Raw genomic sequence first — 26,913 nt, 5'->3', positions numbered from 1 at the left:
TGAAGTTAGAAAGCTGTATTTTGAAAAATATTGAATATTTTTCTGTAATGTGCAAAAGTGACAACTGCTACAGCAATTAATGTCAATCTAAGAATGCTGAATGCCTCACAACACATAGCATAAACTACTGGTATTTAATTACTTTTAACTGCTCAGTAAAAATAATAAAAACAAAGTCCAGAGCAGCCCTTTTAGCTTTACTGGCAGACAACTTGAATATTTTGCCCTTTCACACAATATTTTTCAGAAAGCTGTCACTTGGAAACAACTGAAGTTGAAACCACAAATACAAAGTGTTTTTTTCTAGGGTCGTAACGGATCAATAATTCGAGAAGGTCCCCACATTATCAACAGGGTTGATAACCATAATGTGAATGCTGCCACACTCCTGACCTTTCTCCACGCCACTGTGCTATGCAATCTAAACCAGAGGATGCACACCTGTATGACATTTGAAGTGTGCGCATTGTTTTAAAGGTAAATCATCTTCTGTCTGCTGCAGTTTGATTTACAGAAGGGTCAACTAAGAATTATCGAGTAAAAAACAGGATAGGGTTATTAATAAGTGTCTGCATATATCCTGGCTTGGGTCCTGAAAGGATCCTTTAAAAATTATTTCTCTTTCAAGTGTAGCACAGAAATATGAACTTTAAGTGAGACATCCCTAAAACCTCTATTAAATGTATCATTCATAATATAACAGTTGCTTGCAATGACATTTAAAAAGAGACAGGAGTCAAGAATGACACTCACAAAAGTGTTTGATATGTATAATAAATGTCACACACTGCCTGTATTGGCGTTTTGGAGAGAGTTTCCTGAGCAGTTTTCAGGCAATAAAGAAGAAAATACTTGTGGAGCTAATCAAGGCATTTCTCATTATGATGCCTGATATTGACCCAAGAACAGAAATATATGAGAACAGGTCACAGACCTGAAGTGTTAACTCTTTTTCTCTACATACAAATGTTGCCAGATTGCTGAGTATTCCCAGCAGACTCTTGTTTTTATTTCAGCTTTCTGGCATCAACATTATTTTGCTTTTCAAGCAAAAATATATTCCATTCCTTATCAATATTGTTTACATTAATTAGCAAATAATTCTGTATTAAAAAATAAACCAAACCTGTCTAATTAGCTACAGCCTATTCACAAGGCTCTTGTCTACTTAGATTCATTCAGATTTTTATTAAAAATATGAATTATTTCATAACAGGAAATGTAGGGATACGTTAATTTAAAGAACCCAACAAAATAGATTTGTGACTGCATTGTACAACTTCAAAGTACTTTACTCTCATCCTATTTCATTACCTCTGATGATACTAAACAATTATCTGACTGGCTTTCATTATCTTTGATATATAAAAGAAAAGACCGTATCAACGTCATTATTACACCTGAGTAGATTTACCACTGTGTAATGATAATGAATCAAATGTATAAAAGTGCAGAAGGAACTAGCATTCCATTCTGAACAATCTCAGAACATTTCACTTAAATGAGTTAAAATTAACAAAATTAAAATACACTTAATTTGTACAGTGTTTCAACAAAATAACAATTGCTTCATTTCTCTCGTAAAATGAATGCCTATTCATGAGACATAGAGCTGAAAAAAATATGTTCATGACAAATACAAATGATTTTACTGCAGTTGGATTGAAGCCATCTATTCTCAAACCGACTGAAATGTTCTCTGCTGTGCAAAACATAATTCGAACTATTTCAATTCCAAAAAATAATAATGATTAATGTACAATACATTTTTAAAATATATATTTTTGCAGTTCTGATGGTGGTGTTGAAGGCAGAATTTCCCTTTGGTTACTTATTAACATGATAGAATTCAATATGCTCAATGGAAAAACTATCCTAGTGAGCATGAAAAAAGTGAACCCTTGAGAGGGCTTCATTACCCATTATAACAAATCACTGGCTGTTTATAGAAGCAAATCATGACCAGGAGTATGGAGTCCAGGAAATGATGCAAACATTCTGAGATTCCTTTTACTGACTGGTAATTAAATTGCACTGTATTCGGTTTCTTAACTGCTAAAAATGATGTTGCTCATTTATCACAAGTCACTGTGGTCCTTCTGAGGCAGTAACCTCATCTGGCCGTAGACGTTTTGGAGCTGGTTCTTCAGTATTGTCTGGAAAGATGAAAGCGAGATTGTATATTAGTAACAGAACTCATGAACTGGAGCCAAACTCCCAAACTTGCAGGAAAAAAATGATTCTTTTTTAAACATTTGATGCTTTGATCACTAACATCTACTGTGTTTCCATGTTCTGCTATTTTTCTGACTTACAAATTAATACCGTTAATATGTATTTTATTAGTTCAGTCAATTCCTGTTGACATGCAATGCTGTCCTTAAAGCAGACACACTAAACTGAGCAGTCCACAATTTAAATGACATTCAATGAATATGCAAATGGTAAATAGACACTTGGTTTCCTGGCATTTACCTGTTTCTCTAAATGGTAACATAGATCAGGTCATCAAAGGGACTGCAATGTTCACCTAGTTTCTAATAGTTAGTTTGAAGCATGAATAAGATATTGGAAGGAGAAAATTAATCTCCATTTGGAGAGGCATGGTTTGATCAGGGATTAGATTACTTACAGTGTGGAAACAGGCCCTTCGGCCCAACAAGTCCACACCGGCCCAACAAGTCCACACCGACCCAATGAAGCGCAACCCACCCAGACCTATTCCCCTACATTTACCCCTTCACCTAACACTACGGGCAATTTAGCATGGCCAGTTCACGTGCACTTTTTTTTTGGACTGTGGGAGGAAACCCACGCAGACACTGGGAGAATGTGCAAACTCCACACAGACAGTCACCTGAGGCGGGTATTGAACCCAGGTCTTTGGCGCTGTGAGGCAGCAGTGTTAACCACTGTGCCACTGTGCCGCCCACTTTGTCAGCTTTGTCAGATGAATGTCATGCCTAACAATTTGATGGAATTTTTCGAGTTGGTGATCAGGTATGAAGATGAAGGTAGTGCAGTTTATGTAGTTTTTATGGATTTCAGTGAGGCCTTTGACCAGGTCTTAACTGGGAGACTAATAAGGAAGGTAATGGCACATGAAATCTGGGTAACTTGGCAAATTGGATCAAAAATTGGCTAAATGGTAGGAAACAGGGGGGTGTTAGAAGCTGTTTGTGTGACTAAAGGCATACCACAGGGATCGATGCTAACTCCCTTATTGTTTGTGATGCATATAAATGATGTAGATGATAAACAAGTTTGCAGATGACATTGGCTAGGTGGTTGACAGTGAGAAAAAATGTCTTAGTTACATTTTTTTAAAAGTATACATTTTTACAATTCTTATGGTGGTGTTGAAGGCAGAATTCCCCATTGGTTACTTAGTAACATGATAAAATTCAATTTGCACAACGGAAAAACTATCCTAGTGAGCATGAAGAAAAAAGTGAACCCTTGAGAGAGCTTCATTACCCATTATAACAAATCACTGGTTGTTTATAGAAGCAAATCATGACCAGGAGAATGGAGTTCAAGAAATGATGCAAACATTCTGAGATTCAGGAGGACATAGACAGATTTGTTCAGAAGGGCTGATGGAATTTAACTCTGAAACGTGTGAGGTGATTTACTTTGAAAGAACTAACAAACAAGGGAGTCAGTGAATGGCAGGACATTGGAAGCTCAGAGGAATAGAAGGATCTTGGGGTGATTGCCCACAGATCCCTAAAGGCAGCAGCACATGTTAATAGGCTAATTAAGAAGGTATATGGGACACTTGTCTTTATAAGTAGTGACATAGATTACACGAGCAGGGTGGTTACGTTGGAGCTTTACAAAACTTTGGTAAGGCCACAGCTGGAGTTGTGTGCTCAGTTCTGAACACCACACTATAACAAGGTGATGGTGATAGTGGTGATGGTGGTGGGGGGGAAATGTTGCCTGGAATGGAGAATATTCGTTCTGAAGAGAAACTGGATAAGTTCAGGTTGTGTTTTCTACAGTACAAAAGGCTGAAAGGGGAACTTGACTGAGGTGTATTAGATTATGAAGGACATGTAATAGGATGGATAGAATGCAGCTATTCAACTTAATTGATCTACAATCTTTAAAAAATACTTGGATAAGCACATGAAATGCCACAACATTCAAGGCTATGGGCTAAGCACTGGAAAGTGGGAATATTGGAGATTTAGAATAGTTTAGTTGGTGCAGATACAATGGCCCCTTCTGTACTGTATGATGTTACAAGATCATAAGATATAGAAGCAGAATTAAGCCATTCTGTCCTTTGAGTCTGCTCCATCATTTAAACATGGCTATGTTTCTCATCCCATTCTCCTGCTTTCTCCCTGTAACCTTTTATCCCTTTACTATAATTCTATATACAAGGTTGACTCGTGACAGAGCAGGAAATATGGAGAACAGATCATTTACAGTTTAAATTTTGGGGCCAGATGGTGGTAAATAGTGACTTGATTCAACCAAAAGGGGATATTTTCCAAAAGCAAGATTTCAATTTTCAAAACTGGTTATGATTCAATTTTTTTAATTTTTGACTTTGAGTTAATTTATCAATATAACTTTAAATGTACTAATGTGGTTAAAAAAATCTTGTCTCATTATTAGTGAATACTTATTGGCATGTTTGATTATAAAAACAGGTTAGAACTGCTGAACATTTCAAAAAATTAATCAATGCAAGTACTGAGGAGACAAAATTGAAATTCTTGAAAGTGCTAAATGTTTCTCTGTTACTTTCTGTTTGTAAACAGAGGGAAATAAAAGGAGACAAGATATAGTTTATCATCAAAATCTTCAACCAGAATGCTACAAGGAAAAGCGTTGACCAGATTCAGATTTAACTGGTAGATGAGTAGTTAGTAATAATGTCAGTTAAGGAGAAATTGAGGTCTGCAGATGCTGGAGATCAGAGCTGAAAATGTGTTGCTGGAAAAGCGCAGCAGGTCAGGCAGCATCCAGGGAACAGGAGAATCGATGTTTCGGGCATAAGCCCTTCTTCAGGAAGCTCGATAATGTCAGTTAAGTCAAGTTTCCCCAATGAAATGATTTAGAGATTCTTGTGTTAAGCTCCTTACATTACAGAGGCTATCACATACAACATAGAGTCATAGAGATGTACAGCATGGAAACAGACCCTCCGGTCCAACCCATCCATGACAACCAGATATCCCAACCCAATCTCGTCCCACCTGCCAGCACCCGGCTCATAACCCTCCAAACCCTTCCTATTCATATACCCATCCAAATGCCTCTTAAATGTTGCAATTGTACTAGCCTCCACCACATCCTCTGGCAGCTCATTCCATACACGTACCACCCTCTGCGTGAAAACATTGCCCCATAGGTCTCTTTTATATCTTTCCCCTCTCACCGTAAACCTATGCCCTCTAGTTCTGGACTCCCTGACCCCAGGGAAAAGACTTTGTCGATTTATCCTATCCATGCCCCTCATAATTTTGTAAACCACTATAAGGTCGCCCCTCAGCCTCCGATTCTCCAGGAAAAACAGCCTCAGCCTGTTCAGCATCTCCCCATATCTCAAATCCTCCAACCTTGGCAACATAATGGTAAATCTTTTCTGAACCCTTTCACGTTTCACAACATCTTTCCGATAGGAAGGAGACCAAAACTGCCAAAATATTCCAAAAGTGCCCGAACCAATGTCCTGCACAGCCGCAACATGACTTCCCAACTCCTGTACTCAATACTCTGACCAATAAAGGAAAGCATACCAAGCGCCACCTTCACCAGCCTATCTACCTGCGACTCCACTTTCAAGGAGCTATGAACCTGCACTCCAAGGTCTCTTCGTTCAGCAACACTCCCTAGGACCTTACCATTAAGTGTATAAGTTCTGCTAAGATTTGCTTTCCCAAAATGCAGCACCTCGCATTTATCCGAATTAAACTCCATCTGCCACTTCTCTGCCCATTGGCCCATCTGGTCAAGATCCTGTTGTAATTTGAGGTAACCCTCTTCGCTGTCCATGCACCTCCAATTTTGGTGTCATCTGCAAACTTACTAAGTGTATCTCTTATGCGCGCATTCAAATCATTTACTTAAGTGACAAAAAAGTAGAGGAACCCAGCACCAATCCTTGTGGCACTCCACTGGTCACAGGCCTCCAGTCTGAAAAACAACCCCCCACCACCACCCTCTGTCTTATACCTTTGAGCCAGTTCTATATCCAAATGGCTAGTTCTCCCTGTATTCCGTGAGATCTAACCTTGCTAATCAGTCTCCCATGGGGAACCTTGTCGAACACCTTACTGAAGTCCACGTAGATCACATCTACCGCTCTGCCCTGATCAATTCTCTTTGTTACTTCCTCAAAAAACTCAATCAAGTTTGTGAGACATGACTTCCCACGCACAAAGCTATATTGACTATCCCTAATCAGTCCTTGCCTTTCCAAATACATGTACATCCTGTCCCTCAGGATTCCCTCCAACAATTTGCCCACAATCGACGTCAGACTCACTGGTCTGTAGTTCCTCGTTTGTCCTTACCACCCTTCTTAAACAGTGGCACCACGTTAGCCAACCTCCGATCTTTCAGCACCTCACCTGTGACTATCAATGATACAAATATCTCAGTAAGAGGCCCAGCAATCACTTCTCTAGCTTCCCACAGAGTTCTAGGGTACACCGGATCAAGTCCTGGGGATTTATCCAACTTTACGTGATTCAAGAATTCCAGCATTTCCTCCTCTGTAATATGGACATTTTGCAAGGTGTCACCATCTATATCTACAGTGTATATCTTTCATATCCTTTTCCACAGTAAATACTGACACAAAATACTCGTTTAGTATCTCCCTCATTTTCTGCAGCTCCACACAAAGGCCACCTTGCTGATTTTTGAGGGTCCATATTCTCTCCCTAATTACCCTTTTGTCCTTAATGTATTTGTAAAAACCCTTTGGATTCTCCTTAATTCTATTTGCCAAAGCTAACTCTTGTCCCCATTTTGCGCTCCTGATTTCCCTCTTAAGTATACTCCTACTGCCTTTATACTCTAAGGATTCACTCGATCTATACCTTACACATGCTTCCTTCTTTTTCTTAGCCAAATCCTCAATTTCTTTAGTCATCCAGCATTCCCTATACCTACTAGCCTTTCCTTACACCCTAACAGGAATATACTTTCTCTGGGTTCTTGTTATCTCATTTCTGAAGGCTTCTCATTTTCCTGCCGTCCCTTTACCTGCGAACATCTGTCTCCAATCAGCTTTCGAAAGTTCTTGCCTAATACCGTCAAAATTGGCCTTTCTCCAATTTAGAACTTCAACTTTTAGATCTGGTCTATCTTTTTCCGTAACTATTTTAAATCTAATAGGATTATGGTCGCTGGCCCCAAAGTGCTCCCCCACTGACACCTCAGTCACACTGCCCTGCCTTATTTCCCAAGAGTAGGTCAAGTTTTACACTTTCTATAGTAGGTACATCCACAAACTGAATCACAAAAGTTTCTTGTACACACTTAACAAATTCCTCTCCATCTAAACCTTTAACACTATGGCAGTCCCAGTCGACGTTTGGAAAGTTAAAATCCTCTACCATAACCACCCTATTATTCTTACAGATAGCTGAAATCTCCTTACAAGTTTGTTTCTCAATTTCCCTCTGACTTAGGGGGTCTATAATACAATCCCAATAAGGTGATCAACCCTTTCTTACTTCTCAGCTCCACCCAAATAACTTCCCTGGATGTATTTCTGGGAATACCCTCCCTAGTACAGCTGTAATGCTATCCCTTATCAAAAATGCCACTCCCCCTCCTCTCATGCCTCCCTTTCTATCCTTCCTGTAGTATTTGTATCCTGGAACATTCAGCTGCCAGTCCTGCCCATCCCTGAGCCATGTTTCTGTAATTGCTATGATATCCCAGTCCCATGTTCCTTACCATGCCCTGAGTTCATCTGCCTTCCCTGTTAGGTCCCTTGCATTGAAATAAATGCAGTTTAATTTGTTAGTCCTACCTTGTCCCTACCTGCCCTGAATGTTTGACTCGCTTCTGTTCTCAACTGTATCAGTCTCAGATTGATCTCTTTCCTCATTATCTCCCTGGATCCCACCCCCTCCCACCTTACTAGTTTAAATCCTCCCAAGCAGTTCTCGCAACTTTCCGTGCCAGTATATTAGTCCCCTTCCAATTTAGGTACAATCCGTCCTTCTTATTCAGGTCACTTCTACCCCAAAAGAGATTCCAATGATCCAAAAATGTTAATCCTTCTCCCATACACCAGCTCCTCAGCCAAGCATTCATCTGCTCTATCCTCCTATTCCTGCCCTCACTAGTTCGTAGCCCTGGGAGTAATCCAGATATTACTACCCTCGAGGACCTCCTTTTTAAATTCCTACCTAACTCACTGTAATCTCCCTTCAGAATCTCAACCTTTTCCCTTCCTATGTCGTTGGTTCCAATGTGGACAATGACCTCCTGCTGGCCGCTCTCCCCCTGCAGAACATTCTGCACTCTCCCCGAGACATCCTTGATTCTGCCACCAGGGAAGCAAAACACCATTCTGATTTTTCGCTGCTGGCCACAGAAACGTCTTGTCTGTATCTCGGACTAGAGAATCCCCTAACACAATTGATCTCTTTGAACCCGACGTACCCCTCATTGCATTAGAGCCAGTCTCAATACTAGAAACTTGGCTGTTTGTGCTACGTTCCCCTGAGAATCCATCACCCCCTACATTTTCCAAAACAGCATACTTGTTTGAAATGGGTATAGCCACAAAAGACTCCTGCACTACCTGCCTACCTCTCTTACCTTTCCTGGAGTTAACCCATCTATGTGACTGTATCTGAGACTTTCCCTCTTCCTATAACTGCCATTCATCACACAGTGTTGTTGTTGCAAATTCCTCATTGCTTCTAACTGTCTCTCCAACCGATCCATTCGATCTGATGAGATTTGCAACCAACAGCATTTATGGCAGATATAATCCACAGTAACCCTTAAACTCTCTTTAAACTCCCACATCTGACAAGAAGTACATATCACTCTATCAAAGGCTATTTATGCTCCTTCACAATCTACAGACCCAGAAACTAACACCATCTTATTCCTCTACAAACACTGCCCCGGGTTAAATTAATAGTTATGGCTTATATTTTAAGTTTAATCAAGAGACATATCCATGTGCGGCACAGTAGCACAGTGGTTAGCAATGCTGCCTCACAGTGCCAGAGACCTGGGTTCAACTCCCGTCTCAGGCGACTGACTATGTGGTATTCGCACATTCTCTCCGTGTCTGCGTGGGTTTCCTCCAGGTGCTCCGGTTTCTTCCCACAGTCCAAAAATGTGCAGGTTAAGTGAATTGGCCATGCTAAATTGCCCATAGTGTTAGGTGAAGGGGTTAATGTAGGGGAATGGGTCTGGTTGGGTGGCGGGTCGGTGTGGACCTTTTGGGCCGAAGGGTCTGTTTCCACGCTGTAAGTAATCTAATCGAATATAATCAAGAACAAACCCACTCTACTCACTACTGCAGACTTTCTGTAGGCCACACTTAAAACAATTAACTTATCTGATTCTGTACTGTGAACTTCGCGCAACAGTTCCTCCAAGATCAGTTGTGAATTGCACTGTTTGTTAATTTTCCCAGATGCACTTCAATGTCTAGCGATACATGAATTCAAACAGCAAAGGCAGTGTCAGTTTCTTTCTCTCTCTCTCTCCTGCACTGACCTCACTATGTGCTTCCTTTGTCTGTTCTTCTCCCTTTTAAAACTGCTGTTGTTTTGACTTTTTTTCCCCCAATGTTCCAGAACAATGCAACAGCATATCAATTTTGGGCAGTTAGAGAACATCCAACATTAGTTGCTAGGGTCACAAAGATGTAGCTGATACTACTCTACACGAATATATCTTTAAATTCTGAACTTATAACAATACTTTCTCATAGTAACTGTTTCATAGAGTGCTTTTCTCTTCCTGTTATAAATGACCCAATTCAATATTTTTCAATCACAGCCTTTTTTGCAGGAATAAACATAATCATACTAATGCCAAAACCTGTAGATATGTCATTTTGAGTGCAGGTATTGCGACTAAAATACTGACCTCTTTCTGCCAAGTAATTTTTGCATAGCACCTCAGCAGGAACTTTAAAACTTATACACATCATTTCCTTGTTTGGAGCCACATTCCGAACCAAATGGATAGAGCACCGTCCCTCTAAGGATGTTCCTAGGAAATCCTCGGCTCTTCTCTGAATATCTTTGGCAGGTTCATTAGACTTAGAAAAACTATAGCAGTGGACTGTGGGTAAAGCGTCAACTAAGTTTTGCTTCTCAAAGAGTTGTCTGAAGACATCCAAGAACTCAATAGCCAAACCAGGTAGATTCATAATTATGTGAATAGAGGATTTGTTCTCCTTTGATGAAAGTATTTCAATTTGTTTTATAAAATCCTTTTTAACAGGACCTAATAAAAAGTCCCTGCCATCCATATTGAATGACTGTACTTTATTGTCGACTTTGTTCAGCTTACAGTTGTGGACTAGCCACTTATATGATTCTGGGTTCAGATCATTTGCCATGACTCTGCAGTTTTTCTTTGCTGCTGGAATAGCAAAAGGCCCAACACCAGCAAACATGTCATACACTAGATCTCCAGAGTTCAGGAGACCAACTATTCGACTATGTTCTGTACTGAGCCGTGGATTCCAATAGACTTTAGAAAAATCAAATTCATATGTTATATTGTTCTCTTTGACCTATCAAAACACAAATTAATTAAAAGTTATTTAAGAGCAAATAATAGATAAATCAAGGACATTGTTAAACTTATATAATTGAAATTGAATTGCAAAGACATTTTGTTTTACCATTCTCCATAGAGTTCAATTGATCAGCATGGTTTGTAAATTAATTTACATATTCTTTTTCTAAAAATCTGACAAATCATCCGCTTTTAAAATTAACATGGTACAGAGTATTCCCACAGATTCAGCAATGTGGTTATACAAGTACTCTCTCTATAAACTCAGCAACGTAGATGAGCACATATGCATTTTTCCAGGGCAGTTCTATAACTTTAAGCACTGGTAATATTCTTATTCGACAAGACAACCAATTATATGCACCTTCTCTCATTAACACCCTCCCACCAATTAATAATTTTATTTCTTAAATAATTGATTTAGATCCTGAAGAAGCAAGCTTTTTGCCTTCCTTCTTCTAAATAAAGCTAACTCTTGGATTTCATTGCTGTTTAATTACCAATGGCAGAAGAGGGCTGATTATCACCAGATCTGTTGTGTTTCTATTTGGACTGGTGATACTTTCACTTGTTAGTTGTCAGTCTATATTATGTGCACAAAACATGTCATTTTACATTTCTCAAAAACCAAGCCTCTCTCAGGAGTGACAGTCGTTCCTCCTCCAAAACTTAAGTGTTGACTAAAAATAATGTTAAATTAAAAATATTTTAGTAATGGATAGTTATTTGGAAAGTTCAAAGCTTATTCAGTGCATGTTATTAATAGAGATAGAACCATTTCAAGGAAACATAACTGCAGAACTTGAAAAAATGTAGTGAAATCTGAAAATTTTACCTTTGCTATCATATTGTCTTCCCCAGCTAGTACTTCCATCTGAAAATTACGGTAAGTGTTGTCAATAATATTGGTTTTATTAACCACTGAAGTTACTCCAGGATTCTTATCCATTATAACTTGGCCTAAGAAACAAGATTAGTGATTATATTCTGAGCTGCCAGACAATTACTCAAAGACTTACAATTAAATAAAATTGTAATGATCAAGATTTTAAATTACATATAAACACTTGCAACAAATTATTATTAACTTGACTGAAGAAATCCATTCGGCCCACTGGACCTGTGCAAGCTCTCTGCAATAGTAGTTTAGCTAGGCCAACACTCCTATCCTTTCCATGTCTCCATAATTCTTTTCCTTCAGGCACTGTCGAATTCACTTTGACTTCCACAATTAAGTGTCCCTTCACTATATATTCAGGCAGAGCATTCCAGATAATGATCACTGACTACATAAAAACGTTCCTCCTCATGTCATAATTCATTCTTTTGCCATTTACTTTAAATCTGAGTCTCATGATTCTCATAACTTCTAGCAATAGGGACAGGATCTATTTAGTATAGACTTCTTATGGCTTTAAGTACCTCTATCAAATCTCTTCTCAATCTATGTTCTCTAAAGGGAACATGCACAGCTTCTCCAAACTATTATGTGTAATTTCAAAACATCTGACAATTAATTAGTTATTATTAATCTAATATAATCAGATATACTAAGAAAGAACATATTCCCCTGAAATAAACTTTAAACCAAATCTAGAAGCAACAAAATTCAAATCTTACCAATCAAATACTTGTATGGAAGCTGATGATCACGAAGGTTCATGTGAACAATATGGCCGACTCTACTAAATCCAGAGGTTACATCCTGCCCTTCAGGCAAAACTGCCTTCAGAATCTCTTCAGGTTTGAAATGTTCATAAGTCATTTCTAAATGATACATGTGAATCTGAAGATCAACATTATACTCTTTTAGAACAGCCTTCTCAGATATCTCAAAAGATTCCATGCATGATATTCTACATGGGTCCAACAAAATAAACCTATACATTTCATCTTTAGAGTCTTCAACAACTCGCTTTAGCCCAGGTCTTTTGAGCGTGGAATTTTTCAAGGATTTTGTGACTTTGTTCACTACGTCCTTTTTCACCTTCAGAGCTGGAAGAGCTACATTCTTTCTAAATAAATCTCTGTTCAGCTCAGTAATTCCACGTACTGTTGTGGGAGGAGTGTAAAGATTGACATCCTCTTCAGGGTTATATGCTGACATCGTGTTCAATTCAGTAACACCAGCTTTGGAAATGCACAGGCTGGAAAGATGCAGTAATGGAGTCAATTGAAGTTGTTGCCTAGTTGCCAATTTTTTAACTGACACACTTAATACTGTATTTGTCCAAGTCTTGGTAAAGAAAAGAAAAAACCTAAGATGGAAAAGAGTCAACACCAATCAGTTACCAATACAGTAATGACTTAGCTATGAGCTGCCTTAATACTGATTTCAATAAGAAACCTATCAATCATTTGTCACTAAGTGAACAATTAGACTTAATTGACATTTAAAACTTCGTATCGCCAGACTCTGAGAGATATTGATAAGAATGACATTTTCCATAATAAAGTCTAATGATTACCCCAAAAGATGGAAAGTCTGTAAGAATGTATTTAGGATTTTGAGTTTCTGCTGATATCTGGAGATGTTCCAAGTGGTGTTGCTTTGAGAACGCATGTGGTTCACTGTATTTTCACCTAATTGTAGGATATGTGAAAACATTTCCTGTTTCAGTTCCATTCGGAGCTGCTCCTTTGCCTGCTTTTCTAGTAAATTGTTGGAATATATTAGTGTCACCACCTGTCCTAGCTTCAAACTGGAAATTTTCATCAACTTTGTTTCCAATTTCTTTCCCACTGTTATGTTCCATGCCAGACCCCCTCAAAACGTTTCAAGAAAGTAGCCCTAACTTTTCTAGTTGTTTTAAGCAGGTGTAAGTGGATATTCCAGAAGTGATGCAGCTGATCTAACCTCCTTGATTTTAAAGAAGATAGAATTTACTTCGAGTACAAAATGAAATACAAACAAAAGAGAACAGAATATAGAATAACTTAACGTACCTGAAAATCCAATAGACTACCATAACTTATTGATGCTGTTCCAAATGCTTGCAACAGTCCCCTTACACACCCCCTTGGCAAAAAGGTAAAAATCAGGCAAGTTCTGAGAGGAGGCAGAGAGAGAGAGGCAGCAGAGAGATTTAGCATTGAACCTGCTTCTACTGTAGCTGTTTCTTTGGATACCCCAGCTCAAACTGACTGCTTGCTAAAACCAAACCAAAACCAAACCAGAGAACAGCTGAGCTGGGAGAACTGGCCATTCCCCTTTCATCTTACAAGAGCTTTTTTAAAACTTGAAAGCCTTTTGCCTGAGACAGTATTTGTTAGCTAGAATCAAATTGGCCCTAAAACTCATCCAAACCAGACATCTCGGAATCTATGCATTCACAACCCCTCTGAAAAGAAACCCAAGGACAACCTTTCCTTGTTAAAGAAGCAACATCCTCACACCACTCTTATCTACACATAGTTCATTTCAGACTCTTATCATTGCAACTTTCTATCTCCATTTCTGGGGACAGGTTGTTAATGAATATCCACTACAAGCCTACTTATTTCTACAGCCATCTTGATGGTTTGCTTATACACCAATAAACATTTAGCTGATAGTGTCCTGTAAGGTAGGTTTGGAGTACGGTATTCACTTCACACAGTATCTTATAGGATTCTAGTAGTTGAAAACTATGGGAAGGTTGAATACCGGCCCCTTGGTTACTTAAATGGCCGGCAAGGAATAACAAATGAAGTACAAAAAGTATAATGGACAAGGTAACAACTTTGCAAGTTATTTTTATAGATCAATACCAATCTATTCCATACTTTCAGTCTCTATGTTTCCATTATATATGCTCTAATAATCTTACTAATCCTAGAAATTTTGGTCTTCCCATTTAAGGAAGGATACACTTAACATAGAGGGGGTTGAGTAGACGTTGGCTAGGCCGATAATGGGAATGGCAGGACTGTCCTACGAGGAGAGATTGGCTTGACCAAGTCTCTAATCATTCGGTTTTAGAAGAATGAGAAGGAACCTGATTGCAATATCTAAAATGTTGAAAAGGCTGGACAAACTAGATATAGGATATTTTCCTTGGTTGGGGTGGCTAGAACCATGGGACACAGGATACAAGTAAACTATTTAAGACAAAGACTAAGAAAACTTTCTTCACCCAAAAGGTGGTCAAACTGTGAAATTCTGTCCCACAGAAGGTTGTGGAGGCTGAGTCACTGAATTTATTCAAGTTAGAAATGCAGAGGAACCTCGATTATCTGAAGGATACGGGCAGGCAGTATTTTGTTCAGTTAATCCATTTCCGGATAATCGTTTGCTGGGATAACATAGTTTAGTCAATCTGGGAACTTGCGATCTTGCCGGATAATCCGATATTCAGCTAAGCGAAAGCCGGATAATCGAAGTTCCTCTGTAAATGTATTTTTAGATGTTAAGGCATGAAGGGATATGGGAGGAAAATCGGCAAATGGCATTTAGACAGGATCAGTCATGTTCATACTGAATGGCAGAGCAGAATTTCAAAGAGCTGAATGACCTACTCCTACTAGTTTCTATATTAATGTTTACCTTCCATACCAGTGCTTCCATTATGTCTTCTTTCTCCCCACCTGAAGATTCCCCTCCAATTTATCTCAAGAGGACTCCCAAACATTTTGATTCAACTTCTCACACTTACATCCTAATCCTTCTCTTGCAGCCAGAATCTTCATCGAATACTCCTTGTCCCCATCCTGCACCCCTCAGCCCCATGCTCGATGGATCATCTTCTCACATTTCAGCCAATTCCAGCATGATGCTGCGACATTTCGTCCCCTTTCACCCTTCTGAAGAGACAGTTCAGTCCAAGCCAATTAGGCCACTCGTCCATTAACCCCAGCACCTCCGAGCACTTTCCCCTGGAAGTGCAATAGACAATAGGTGCAGGAGTAGGCCATTCGGCCCTTCGAGCCAGCACCACCATTCATTATGATCATGGCTGATCATCCCCAATCAGTATCCTGTTCCTGCCTTATCCCCATGACCCTTCATTCCACTATCTTTAAGAGCTCTATCCATCTCTTTCTTGGAAGTATCCAGAGACTTGGCCTCCATTGCCTTCCGGGGCAGAGCATTCCATATATCCACCACTCTCTGGGTGAAGAAGTTTCTCCTCAACTCTGTTCTAAATGGCCTACCCTTTATTTTTAAACTCTGTCCTTTGGTTCTGGACTCACCCACCAATGGAAACATGCTTCCTGCCTCCATAGTGTCCAATCCTTTAATAATCTGTTTGTATCTAATCATGTAGTACAAAGATGTGCATGTTAGGTGGATTGGCCATGCTAAATTGTCCATAATGGTGAATTAGTCAGAGGGGAATGGGTCTGGGTGGATTACTCTTCAGAGGGTCAGTGTGAACTGGTTGGCCAAACGGTCTGTTTCTACACCGTAGGGAATCTAATCTTTAAAAAAAGAAAAAAGGGAAAAAAAAGAAAGAAAAAAAAACAGGGTGGCACGATGGCTGAGTGGTTAGCACTGCTGCCTCACAGCGCCAGGGACCCGGGTACAATTCCCACCTCGGGCAACTGTGTGGAGTTTGCACATTCTCCCCATGTCTGCGTGTATTTCCTCCGGGTGTTCCGGTTTCCTCCCACAGTCCAAAGATGTGCAGGTTAGGTGAATTGGCCACGCTAAATTGCCAGTAGTGTTGGGTGCATTAGTCAGGGATGAATTTAGGGGAATGGGTCTGGGTGGGTTTCTCTTCGGAGGGTCGGTGTGGACTTGTTGGGCCGAAGGACCTGTTTCCACACTGTAGGGAATCTAATCTAATCTTATACATCTCAATCAGATCCCCTCTTATCCTTCTAAAGTCAAGTGTATGCAAGCCCAGTCGCTCCAATCTTTCAACATATGATAGTCCCGCCACTCCAGGAATTGACCTCATGAACCTACGCTGCACTCCCTCAACTGCCAGAACGTCCTTCCTCAAATTTGGAGACCAAACCTGCACATAATACTCCAGGTGCAGTCTCAGCAGGGCCCTGTAGAGCAACAGAAGGACTTCTTTGCTCCTATACTCAATTCTTCTTGTTATGAAGGCCAGCATGCCATTAGCTTTCTACACTGCCTGCTGTACCTGTATGCTTGCTTTCATTGATTGATGTACAAGAACACCTGGATCTCATTGTACTTCCCCTTTACCTTACTTGATTCCATTTAGATAGTAATCTGCGTTCCTGTTCTTGCCAAAGTGGATAACCACACATTTATCTGTGTTAAACTGCATCTGCTATGCATCCGTCCATTCATCTAGCCTGTCCAGGTCACCCTGTATTCTCATAACATTTCACCCTCCTCACATTTCACCCTACCACCCGACTAGTTTCAGATCTGTTCTTTCACCCCCTATCTTCCCACTGCTCAAGGCCCAAACATTTCTTCCAGGCATAACAATGATTTATTAGTAATTGCTGCAATTTATACTGTATTTGTGGGTAACTGTTTTTTTTTCTTATCGTGGGAAGTCAAAAACGGAGTTGGCGGATCACTTTGCCAAACATCTCAATTCACTTCACCAAAGACTCTAAACATGTCCTGTTGCTACCTGATTTTGTTATTTCATCTCTCCCGCATTTACGCTAACCAGACCTGCCATTTTCACAGCTTCTATACTTATTTGAAAGGCTGTTATATCTGACTTTTACTGTTCTGATGAAAGATCATTTCTTTGAAATATTAACTGTTTTTCTCTCTCCACAGGTGGTGCGCAAGGTGCTGAACATTTCCAGCATCTTATTAAATCTTATCTGTCTAATTAATGAATGTAACCAGGGTTTGACTTAGTATCAATTAGGATTCTACACTTTCATGTTAAAGACTAATTCCGTTCTGGACCACTATATAAACTGTATAATTCAGCTGCAGTTAGTTGAGATTTGAACACAAAAATTCATTCAATACTTAAAACACAGATTTGCTCCAGCACTTAGAGTCATACAGTTGTACAGCACGAAAACAGACCCTTTGGTCCAACTCGTCCATAGTGACCAGATATCCTAAATTAATCTACTCCCATTTGCCAGCATTTGGCCCATATCCCTCTAAATCCTTCCTATTCATGAACCCATCCAGTTGCCTTTTAAATTATGTATTATACCAGTCTCCACCACATCCTCTGGCATCTCATTGCATACATGCACCACCCTCTCGAGTGAACATGTTGCCCCTTAGGTCCCTTTGATATCTTTCCCCTCCCACCTGAAACCTATGCCTTTTAGTTTTGGGCTCCCCTAATCTGGGAAAAAGACCTTGTCTATTCATCCTATTTATGCCCCTCATGATTTTATAAACCTCTATACAGTCACCCTGCAACCTCAATCATTCGGGGGAAGTTAGCCCCAGCCTATTCAGCCTCCCTCTAGAGCTGAAATCCTACAATCCTGGCAAATTCCTTGTATATCTTTTCTGCACCCTTTCAAGTTTGGCAATGATTCAACAAACAACAGAAGTTATTGACTTTGATGAAAGAAAGGGTTGTGGGCATAATTCAAACTGCAAAGAAATGCTTTTATTTAATTCAGCAGTTACACTGATACCTCTTGGACAGTAAATCTCAGCTTCAATATGACACCTTGTTTGAGCTGTTGATATAGTTATTTTCAAAATCAGTCTTCAGTCTTTTCCATATTTCAGAGTTTTGTACTAACTTCCTCCTGCCATTTAAGTTACAAAGAGGGACTGAAACCTTAACTGTTAACAATTAGCACATATTACAGGCTGCTATATTTGACATGAACAGACTTTAATGTCAATAAGCTACCTACTTGAGTATTCATTGGAAAATAAACAAGTTAGCAACCAAATTTACAATATCAAGTACCCCAAGGTCATATAGCACAGCCAGTTATAAAGTTATGTCTATGTTTGTGGTCTATTACAAAATTCAGGAAAGTATTCTACTGCATTGATAGGATAATATTCCAGTGGTGTTGCTAGTTCAGTGATAAATTAGGCATAACTTTGTGCTGCTGTCTCACAGTCTGAGCCTCAGTATCCTGGAATCCACTAACTAGAACAATCATAAAATTTACATCACCACAGATCTACAGCATATTTAATTTAAGAGTCAACCAGATTGCTGTGGGAAGGGCTTTTGCCTGAAACGTCGATTTTGCTGCTCGTCGGATGCTGCCTAAATTGCTGTGCTCTTCCAGCACCACTGATCCAGAATCTGGTTTCCAGCATCTGCAGTCATTGTTTTTACTAGATTGCTGTGGGGTCTGTTGTCATATTTAGGTCAGACCAGGTAAAGATCCTTACGTTGAAACTTTATTGCTGGAACAGCACAGCAGGTCAGGCAGCATCCAGGGAACAGGAGATTCGACGTTTCGGGCACAGGCCCTTCTTCAGGAATGAGCAGAGAGTGTTCAGCAGGAGAAGATAAAAGGTAGGGAGGAGGGACTTGGAGGAGGGGAGTTGGAAATGTGATAGGTGGAAAGAGGTCAAGGTGAGGGTGATAGGTCGGAGTAGGATGGAGGCGGAGAGGTCAAGAAGAAGACTGCAGGTCAGGAAGGCGGTGCCGGGCTGGAAGGCTTCAGAATGTGGCTGAAGAGCTTCTGTGCAGAGGAGATGACCTGGGGTGTGCAGTGAGAGAGGGACTCACTGAAATCTTTGTAGAGAGAGGCAGAGAGCTTCTTCAAGGAAGGCATCCTTGTAAGAGGATTCGCAGTAGGTTGAAATCTTCGAGGAGAAAGTGAGGTCTGCAGATGCTGGAGATCAAAGTTGAAACTTTATTGCTGGAACAGCACAGCAGGTCAGGCAGCATCCAGGGAACAGGAGATTCGACGTTTCGGGCACAGGCCCTTCTTCAGGAATGAGCAGAGAGTGTTCAGCAGGAGAAGATAAAAGGTAGGGAGGAGGGACTTGGAGGAGGGGAGTTGGAAATGTGATAGGTGGAAAGAGGTCAAGGTGAGGGTGATAGGTCGGAGTAGGATGGAGGCGGAGAGGTCAAGAAGAAGACTGCAGGTCAGGAAGGCGGTGCCGGGCTGGAAGGCCTGTGCCCGAAACGTCGAATCTCCTGTTCCCTGGATGCTGCCTGACCTGCTGTGCTGTTCCAGCAATAAAGTTTCAACTTTGATCTCCAGCATCTGCAGACCTCACTTTCTCCTCGAAGATTTCAACCTACTGCGAATCCTCTTACAAGGATGCCTTCCTTGAAGAAGCTCTCTGCCTCTCTCTACAAAGATTTCAGTGAGTCCCTCTCTCACTGCACACCCCAGGTCATCTCCTCTGCACAGAAGCTCTTCAGCCACATTCTGAAGCCTTCCAGCCCGGCACCGCCTTCCTGACCTGCAGTCTTCTTCTTGACCTCTCCGCCTCCATCCTACTCCGACCTATCACCCTCACCTTGACCTCTTTCCACCTATCACATTTCCAACTCCCCTCCTCCAAGTCCCTCCTCCCTACCTTTTATCTTCTCCTGCTGAACACTCTCTGCTCATTCCTGAAGAAGGGCCTGTGCCCGAAACGTCGAATCTCCTGTTCCCTGGATGCTGCCTGACCTGCTGTGCTGTTCCAGCAATAAAGTTTCAACTTTGATCTCCAGCATCTGCAGACCTCACTTTCTCCTCGAAGATTTCAACCTACTGCGAATCCTCTTACAAGGATGCCTTCCTTGAAGAAGCTCTCTGCCTCTCTCTACAAAGATTTCAGTGAGTCCCTCTCTCACTGCACACCCCAGGTCATCTCCTCTGCACAGAAGCTCTTCAGCCACATTCTGAAGCCTTCCAGCCCGGCACCGCCTTCCTGACCTGCAGTCTTCTTCTTGACCTCTCCGCCTCCATCCTACTCCGACCTATCACCCTCACCTTGACCTCTTTCCACCTATCACATTTCCAACTCCCCTCCTCCAAGTCCCTCCTCCCTACCTTTTATCTTCTCCTGCTGAACACTCTCTGCTCATTCCTGAAGAAGGGCCTGTGCCCGAAACGTCGAATCTCCTGTTCCCTGGATGCTGCCTGACCTGCTGTGCTGTTCCAGCAATAAAGTTTCAACTTTGATCTCCAGCATCTGCAGACCTCACTTTCTCCTCAAAGATCCTTACGTGGTCTTTGCTAAAGGGCATTAGTGAACCAATGTTTTTTTTCCCCCAATAATTAGCATCTCAATTCCAGACTTTTAATGAATTCCAAGTTCCCAGTCTAATATGGCAGGATTCAAACCCAAGTTCCCAGGACATTATCTTTGAGGAGAAAGTGAGGTCTGCAGATGATGGAGATCAGAGCTGAAAATGTGTTGCTGGAAAAGCGCAGCAGGTCAGGCAGCATCCAGGGAACAGGAGAATCGACGTTTCGGGCATAAGCCCTTCTTCAGGAAGCCCTTCTTCCTGAAGAAGAGCTTATGCCCGAAACGTCGATTCTCCTGTGCCCTGGATGCTGCCTGACCTGCTGCGCTTTTCCAGCAACACATTTTCAGCAGCTCCCCAGGACATTACTTAGGGGATTAACAAGTCTAGCAATACCACTAGACCATTACCTCTCCTGAGTTGATCATAAGTGGTAACATGAAAGTACGTGAAAAACAGCAGTCTATTCCTCTACCAACATCACACACTGTACGCCCAAAACAGCGTTGGTAGTGTTATTTATAAACCTGCGATTTATACGTTTTCGCTGCAATAACCCGAAAGCGACCTTCAATCAGTGAAGTGCATCCTTGAGACTGCGGCTACTCCCTCATGCCCTCAGTCTGAATCCACTTCTCAGACTGAGGCCTCTAGCTCAGATCCTCCCTCAGTCTGGAACCTCCCATTCAGTCCCCCTCTCCCTTACCCTCTCAGAATTCATCCTCCTCCAACTAAAGGCTCACGCCAACACTGGAGGAGACCGCCTACCCCAAACCCCGGGCCTCAAGGAGGGTCGAGGCTCTGCTTGGGTTGCTAAGAGACACCGCACTCCGACCACACGTGCCTCCCCCTCACGCGCTCACCTCATAACGGCTTCCAGCGGGATCACTAGGGGCTGGATCGTCATCAAAAAGCGCGCAAGTGGGTTGCTGCGTCATCGACGAGTGCGGGCGTTTTGTTGGTTGATCACGTGCTCACGCTGCTGTGAGAGATTGAGAGAGAGCGAGCGGTGGCAAGTAGAGAATGATGAGTGACGAATGGACTGAGAGCGGGCAAGATGACCAGTCAGCTTTGGTGCCGAAAGATGTGAGTCTGTTTAGTGTGGGATTATGGAGTTATTGTACCACATATGTTTGCAGTGATGCTAGAGGTCGGTGGTCAGACCTCCGTGCTTCTTCAGCCGGGCTGAACGTGAGATGAAGCTCAGTTTGTTATCGACCTGGAGGGCCCTTTGCTCATGAAGGGGATAAGAGAGAACTGAGAGAGTTTGAACGTTGAGCAAACTGAGAAATTGATGTGTGGAGGAGAGAACGAAGTGGAGAAGCTGTAGGCTCTGTCTGATACGATTGTGGGCAAGTTCTTACACGGCCACTGGTAAAATAATTGTATGAACAGTTGGATAAGTAGTTGATCACGAATTTGTAAAGAAATAAACTAGTATACAAACTTGCAAGTTTTTAGTTAAGGCATCCATGCTTAGCGTGTTTTAAAACGGGTCTCTGGACTCCTAACAGCATTTAAGGCTTCTCGCAACTATGAACAAACCTGAGTGCGTGGAGTTGCAAATAGCTTTGGTTCTGAAGCGTTCCTTGATCACATGTCAGGTCATGTAGTAATATTGACTTACTGTTGAGTTGACACTTATTATATAAACTGACAAGCTACTCTAACTACAGCCATGATTTCCTGTATTGCACTGTTGTCAGGCTCCCTAGTTTACCTTATAGAGTCATGGAGATGTACAGCATGGAAACAGACTCTTGGGTCCAACCTGTCCATGCTGACCAGATATCCCAACCCAGTCTAGTCCCACCTGCCAGCATCTGGCCCATATCCCTCCAAACACTTCCTATTCATATGCCCATCCAAATGCCTCTTAAATGTTGCAATTGTACCAGCCTCCAGCAGCTCATTCCATACACTTACCACCCTCTGCGTGAAAAAGCTGCCTCTTAGGCCTCTTTTATATCTTTCCCCTCTCACCCTAAACCTATGCCCTCTAGTTCTGGACTCCCTGACCCCAGGGGAAAGACTTTGCCTATTTATCCTATCCATGCCCCTCATAATTTTGCAAACCTCTATAAGGTCACCTCTACTTAAATGAGTCTGATCTTTCTCCCCATCTTGATTTTTGTGGATTATGTACAGGTGTCAGGTGACTCCAGTTTGCATTTGATCCACCGTGTATGAAAACTTCAGCACTGACCTTTTCTCAGCCAAATCAAGAGATTGCATAAAGGGCAACAATGCTAATTCTGTGCCATTTTTAAAAATTACTTCCTGTGCTCAATTCTAGTGAAATACTTGTCACTCTCAAACTATACAGTCATAGATGTACAACATGGAAACAGACCCTTCAGTCCAACTCATCCATGCTGACCAGCTATCCCAACCCAATCTAGTCCCACCTGCCAGCACCTGGCCCTCCAAACCCTTCCTATTCATATACCCATCCAGATACTGTTAAATGTTGCAATTGTACTAGTTTCCACCACTTCCTCTGGTAGCTCATTCCATATACTTAACACCATCTGTGTGAAAACGTTGCCCCTTGGATCTCTCTTATATCTTTCCCTCTCACCCCAAACCTTAATAGACCTCTATAAGGTCACCCCTCAGTCTCCGGTGCTCCAGGGAAATCAGCCCTAGCCTATTCAGCCTCTCCCTATAGCTCAAATCCTCCCAACCCTGGCAACATCCTTGTAAATGTTTTCTGAACCCTTTCAAGTTTCACAACATCTTTGCATAGGAAGGAGACCATAATTGCATGCAATATTCCAACAGTGGCCTAACCAATGTCCCGGACAGTCGCAACATGACCACCCAACTCCTGTACTCAATACTCTGACCAATAAAAGAAAGCATACCAAACATTGCCTTCACTGTCCTATCTACCTGCGACTCCACTTTCAAGGAGCTATGAACCTGCACTCCAAGGTCTCTTTGTTCAGCAACCCTCCCTAGGACCTGACCATTAAGTGTATAAGTCCTGTTAAGATTGGATTTCCCAAAATGCAGCACCTCCCATTTACCTAAATTAAACTCCATCTGCCACTTCTCAGCCCATCGGCCTATCTAATCAAGATCCCGTTGTAACCTTTGCTGACCACTACACCTCCAATTTTGGTGTCCTCTGCAAACTTGCTAACTATACTTATGCTCACCTCCAAATCATTATATTAATGATGAAAAGTAGTGGACCCAGCACCGATCCTTGTGGTACTCCACTGGTCACAGGCCTCCGGTCTGAAAAACAGCCCTCCACTTACCACCCTGTCTTCTACCTTTGAGCCAGTTCTATATCCAAATGGCTAGTTCTCCCTGTATTCCATGAAATCTAACCTTGCTAATCAGTCTCCCATGGGAAACCTTGTCAAATGTCTTAGTGAAGTCCATATAGGTCACATCTACCGCTCTGCCCTTATCAATCTTCTTTATTACTTCTTCAAAAAACTCAATCAAGTTTGTGAGGCATGATTTCCCACGCACAAAGCCATGTTGTCTATCCCTGATCAGTCCTTGCCTTTCCAAATACATGCACATCCTGTCCCTCAGGATTCTCTCCAACAACTTGCCCACTACTGACTTTAAGCTCACTGGTCTATAGTTGCCTGGCTTGTCCTTGCCATCGTTTCTTAAACAGTGGTACCACGTTAGCCAGCCTCCAGTCTTCTGGCATCTCACCTGTGACTATCAATGATACAAATATCTCAGTAGGAGGCCCAGCAATTGCTTCCCACAGAGTTCTAGAGTATGGCTGCTTAGGTCCCAGGGATTTATCCACTTTTATGCGTTTCGTTATTGTACACGATTAGGTGGTTCAGCTTCTTGTGTCAATTTTACCCCTGTATTCTGTATCCCAATTTTGCTGATCCTTTTATGTTTCTCTATTTAAAAAATTGTCCTATTGCCTTTTTAAGTCATTAAGTTTCTGTCAGCTGCTTGTGGTGAAAGATCTCATGAACTATTGGGGGCATGATGAAAAGGTCTGCCTTTTAGTAACACGGTGGCTCAGTGGTTAGCACTGCTGCCTCACAGCACTCGGGACCTGGGTTCAATTCCCACCTCTGGCACCGATCTGTGTGGAGTTTGCACGTTCTCCCAGTGTCTGCGTGGGTTTCCTCTGGTTGCTCCGGTTTCCTCCCACTGTCCAAAGATGTGCAGATTAGGTGAATTGGCCATGCTAAATTGCACGTAGTGTTAGGTACATTAGTCGGGGTAAATGTAGGGAAATGAATCTGGGTGGGTTGCTCTTCAGAGGGTCGGTGTGGATTTGTTGGGCCGAAGGGCCTGTTCTCACACTGTAGGGAATCTCTACTAATCTAGAAGTATAGAACTTCAGAGCTGCAGTATGCTTTGGTATAAAGTCTCTTCAGGATAATGAGGGGGTGTCATTTGAAATATATAAATTTTTGAAACTGCAGGAATGATGTTTCCTCTGTCTTGGAGTGGGGGTGTGGTGCATGATGTAAGTTATTTGGTGAGTTGTCAAGTTCTTTCTAAAAGTATGGTCCACTGGATGAACTAGTAAAGGGAGGTTCTTCTGACCTGGGGGTAGATCAGCTACTTAAGTGAAATGCTTCAGTCTACTACTGGTGCTGTATCTGCGACAAAGTTTGTAAATGGAGGTGGGCAGAATATTTCTTAAATAGTGAAAAGTTGGGAAGTGTGTGTGTGTTTTCAGGATCTGGATGTCTTTACTCATGAGTCACTAAAAGCTAGCATTTGAAACCTTGCATGGAATGAGAAGGGACAGCAGAATCCCTTTTAAAGTCTATTAGTGATATGTTTTTATGACAACTAAGTGGTTTATGGTAGTCATTTGATTCCAGATTTAGTGAATTACAATTTCACCAGCTTCCATGGTGGAATTTGAACCAATGTCCCTCAAACTTCAGGCTTGATCTGTGGATGTTTAGCACAGTGACATTATCACTGACTCACCTTATCATTTAACCTTCAAATTACTCAAACGTATTTGTAAAATGATATGTTGGCATTCATTTCAAGAGGATTTGAGTACAAAAGTAAATATGTAGGATGGTGAGATCCTCACCAGAGATTGAGGAAATTGGTCTGTATTCTCAAGTGTTGAAAATTGAGGTGATCCCACTGAAACTTCCAAAATTCTTACAGGATGATACTGGTTGTCTATAGATAGGATGGATCCCTGGTTTGTTTATCTGTAATCAAGGGATGTAATCTCAGGATAAGTGTAGTATCTTTAAGACTGAGACCAGGAGGAATTTTTTTCACTCTATGGTGAGTCATTGTAATTCTCTCTCCGAGGGTGGGAAGTTCAATTATTCAGCAAGTTCATGACAGGTAGGAAAATGGTATTGATCAACTTTGATCTGCAATGGTAGGTCAAGCCTGATGAACCTACTGGTCAGCTCCTGTACCTTTGTTCCTCCCACAAGGAATCATTCTCAAGATATGGGGTAAGCCATTTAGATCTGAAATGAAAAGCCTCTTCACTAGTGGTTGTGAATCTGTGGCAATCTCTACCACCTCTGGCTTTGAGGCTGAGTAATTGAATATATTCAAGAAGAGAGCTTTCTACATATGAAAGACATCAACACAAATGGAAAAGAGTATGAGTATGGAGTTGATTGTGGATTAGCTGTGATCCTATTGAATGACACAGCAGACTTGATGGACCAAATTGCCTACTTTATATTCTGTTTCATTGTAGATGTGGTCTTGCCAATGCTTTCCTTTTTTTTATATTCTATCACCCTTGCTATAAATGATGACCTTCTGTTTGCCTTCCTAATGACTTGCTGTACCTGCGTAATAGGTTTAATTACTTTCTCCTGGATTTGTCTGTGAGCATTCTAATTCTCTTCCCTTTTAACTCAGTCATTCAGAGATGCAACAAAATGTTGGTTTCCACATCCAATCCATGTCATTTGTTACCCCTCTTTTTTTTTGAACACCCAGTTATAGCTTAAAGCCTAGACATCATCCACAATCAACTTTTACACTCAGTCCTCTGAACCATCCTCCAAACCTATCTGATAACTTGCAATTTGCAGTCTCTCCAAACAAACTCTTCCCGGTTTTCCAAATTAGCATCATCTGTCAGCAATGC

General features: G+C 41.4%; 2 protein-coding genes across 7 annotated transcripts in view; one reads left to right on the top strand and one right to left on the bottom strand.

The window, feature by feature from the left end:
• On the bottom strand, positions 1-21,746 carry trmt5 (tRNA methyltransferase 5). 4 transcript variants are annotated; one of them, XM_087989707.1, is made up of 6 exons: positions 21,526-21,542; positions 13,705-13,807; positions 12,379-13,016; positions 11,594-11,718; positions 10,099-10,753; positions 1-2,156 (listed from the first exon to the last, which is right to left on the bottom strand). In XM_087989707.1, the coding sequence occupies exons 2-6, from the start codon at positions 13,725-13,727 to the stop codon at positions 2,086-2,088; spliced, it is 1,512 nt and encodes a 503-aa protein (XP_087845833.1). In that variant the 5' UTR covers positions 13,728-13,807; positions 21,526-21,542; the 3' UTR covers positions 1-2,085. The 4 variants fall into 4 exon arrangements, with proteins under 4 accessions (XP_087845833.1, XP_043553180.2, XP_043553179.2 ...); XM_043697245.2 differs by lacking the exon at positions 21,526-21,542 and adding an exon at positions 14,965-16,273; XM_043697244.2 differs by lacking the exons at positions 13,705-13,807; positions 21,526-21,542 and adding an exon at positions 21,683-21,746.
• A 25-nt stretch (positions 21,747-21,771) lies between these two features.
• Positions 21,772-26,913, top strand: part of slc38a6 (solute carrier family 38 member 6) — a 71,986-nt gene continuing 66,844 nt past the window's right edge. For 2 of the 3 annotated variants that reach the window (XR_006312720.2, XM_043697246.2), the window contains exon 1: positions 21,772-21,905. Coding sequence is in view for 1 of the 3 variants with exons in the window: in XM_043697246.2 (XP_043553181.2) it covers positions 21,843-21,905 (63 nt within the window). In the remaining 2 variants the exon portion in view is untranslated. The remainder of the gene's footprint in view (positions 21,906-26,913) is intronic. The other variant, XM_043697248.2, reaches the window with a different exon arrangement.

The sequence above is a fragment of the Chiloscyllium plagiosum genome, unplaced genomic scaffold (assembly GCF_037043375.1).
Source record: "Chiloscyllium plagiosum isolate Xiang-an unplaced genomic scaffold, Cpla_swu_hap1 HiC_scaffold_8, whole genome shotgun sequence".
NCBI lineage: Eukaryota > Metazoa > Chordata > Chondrichthyes > Orectolobiformes > Hemiscylliidae > Chiloscyllium > Chiloscyllium plagiosum.
This window is presented reverse-complemented; position numbering and strand designations above follow the sequence as displayed.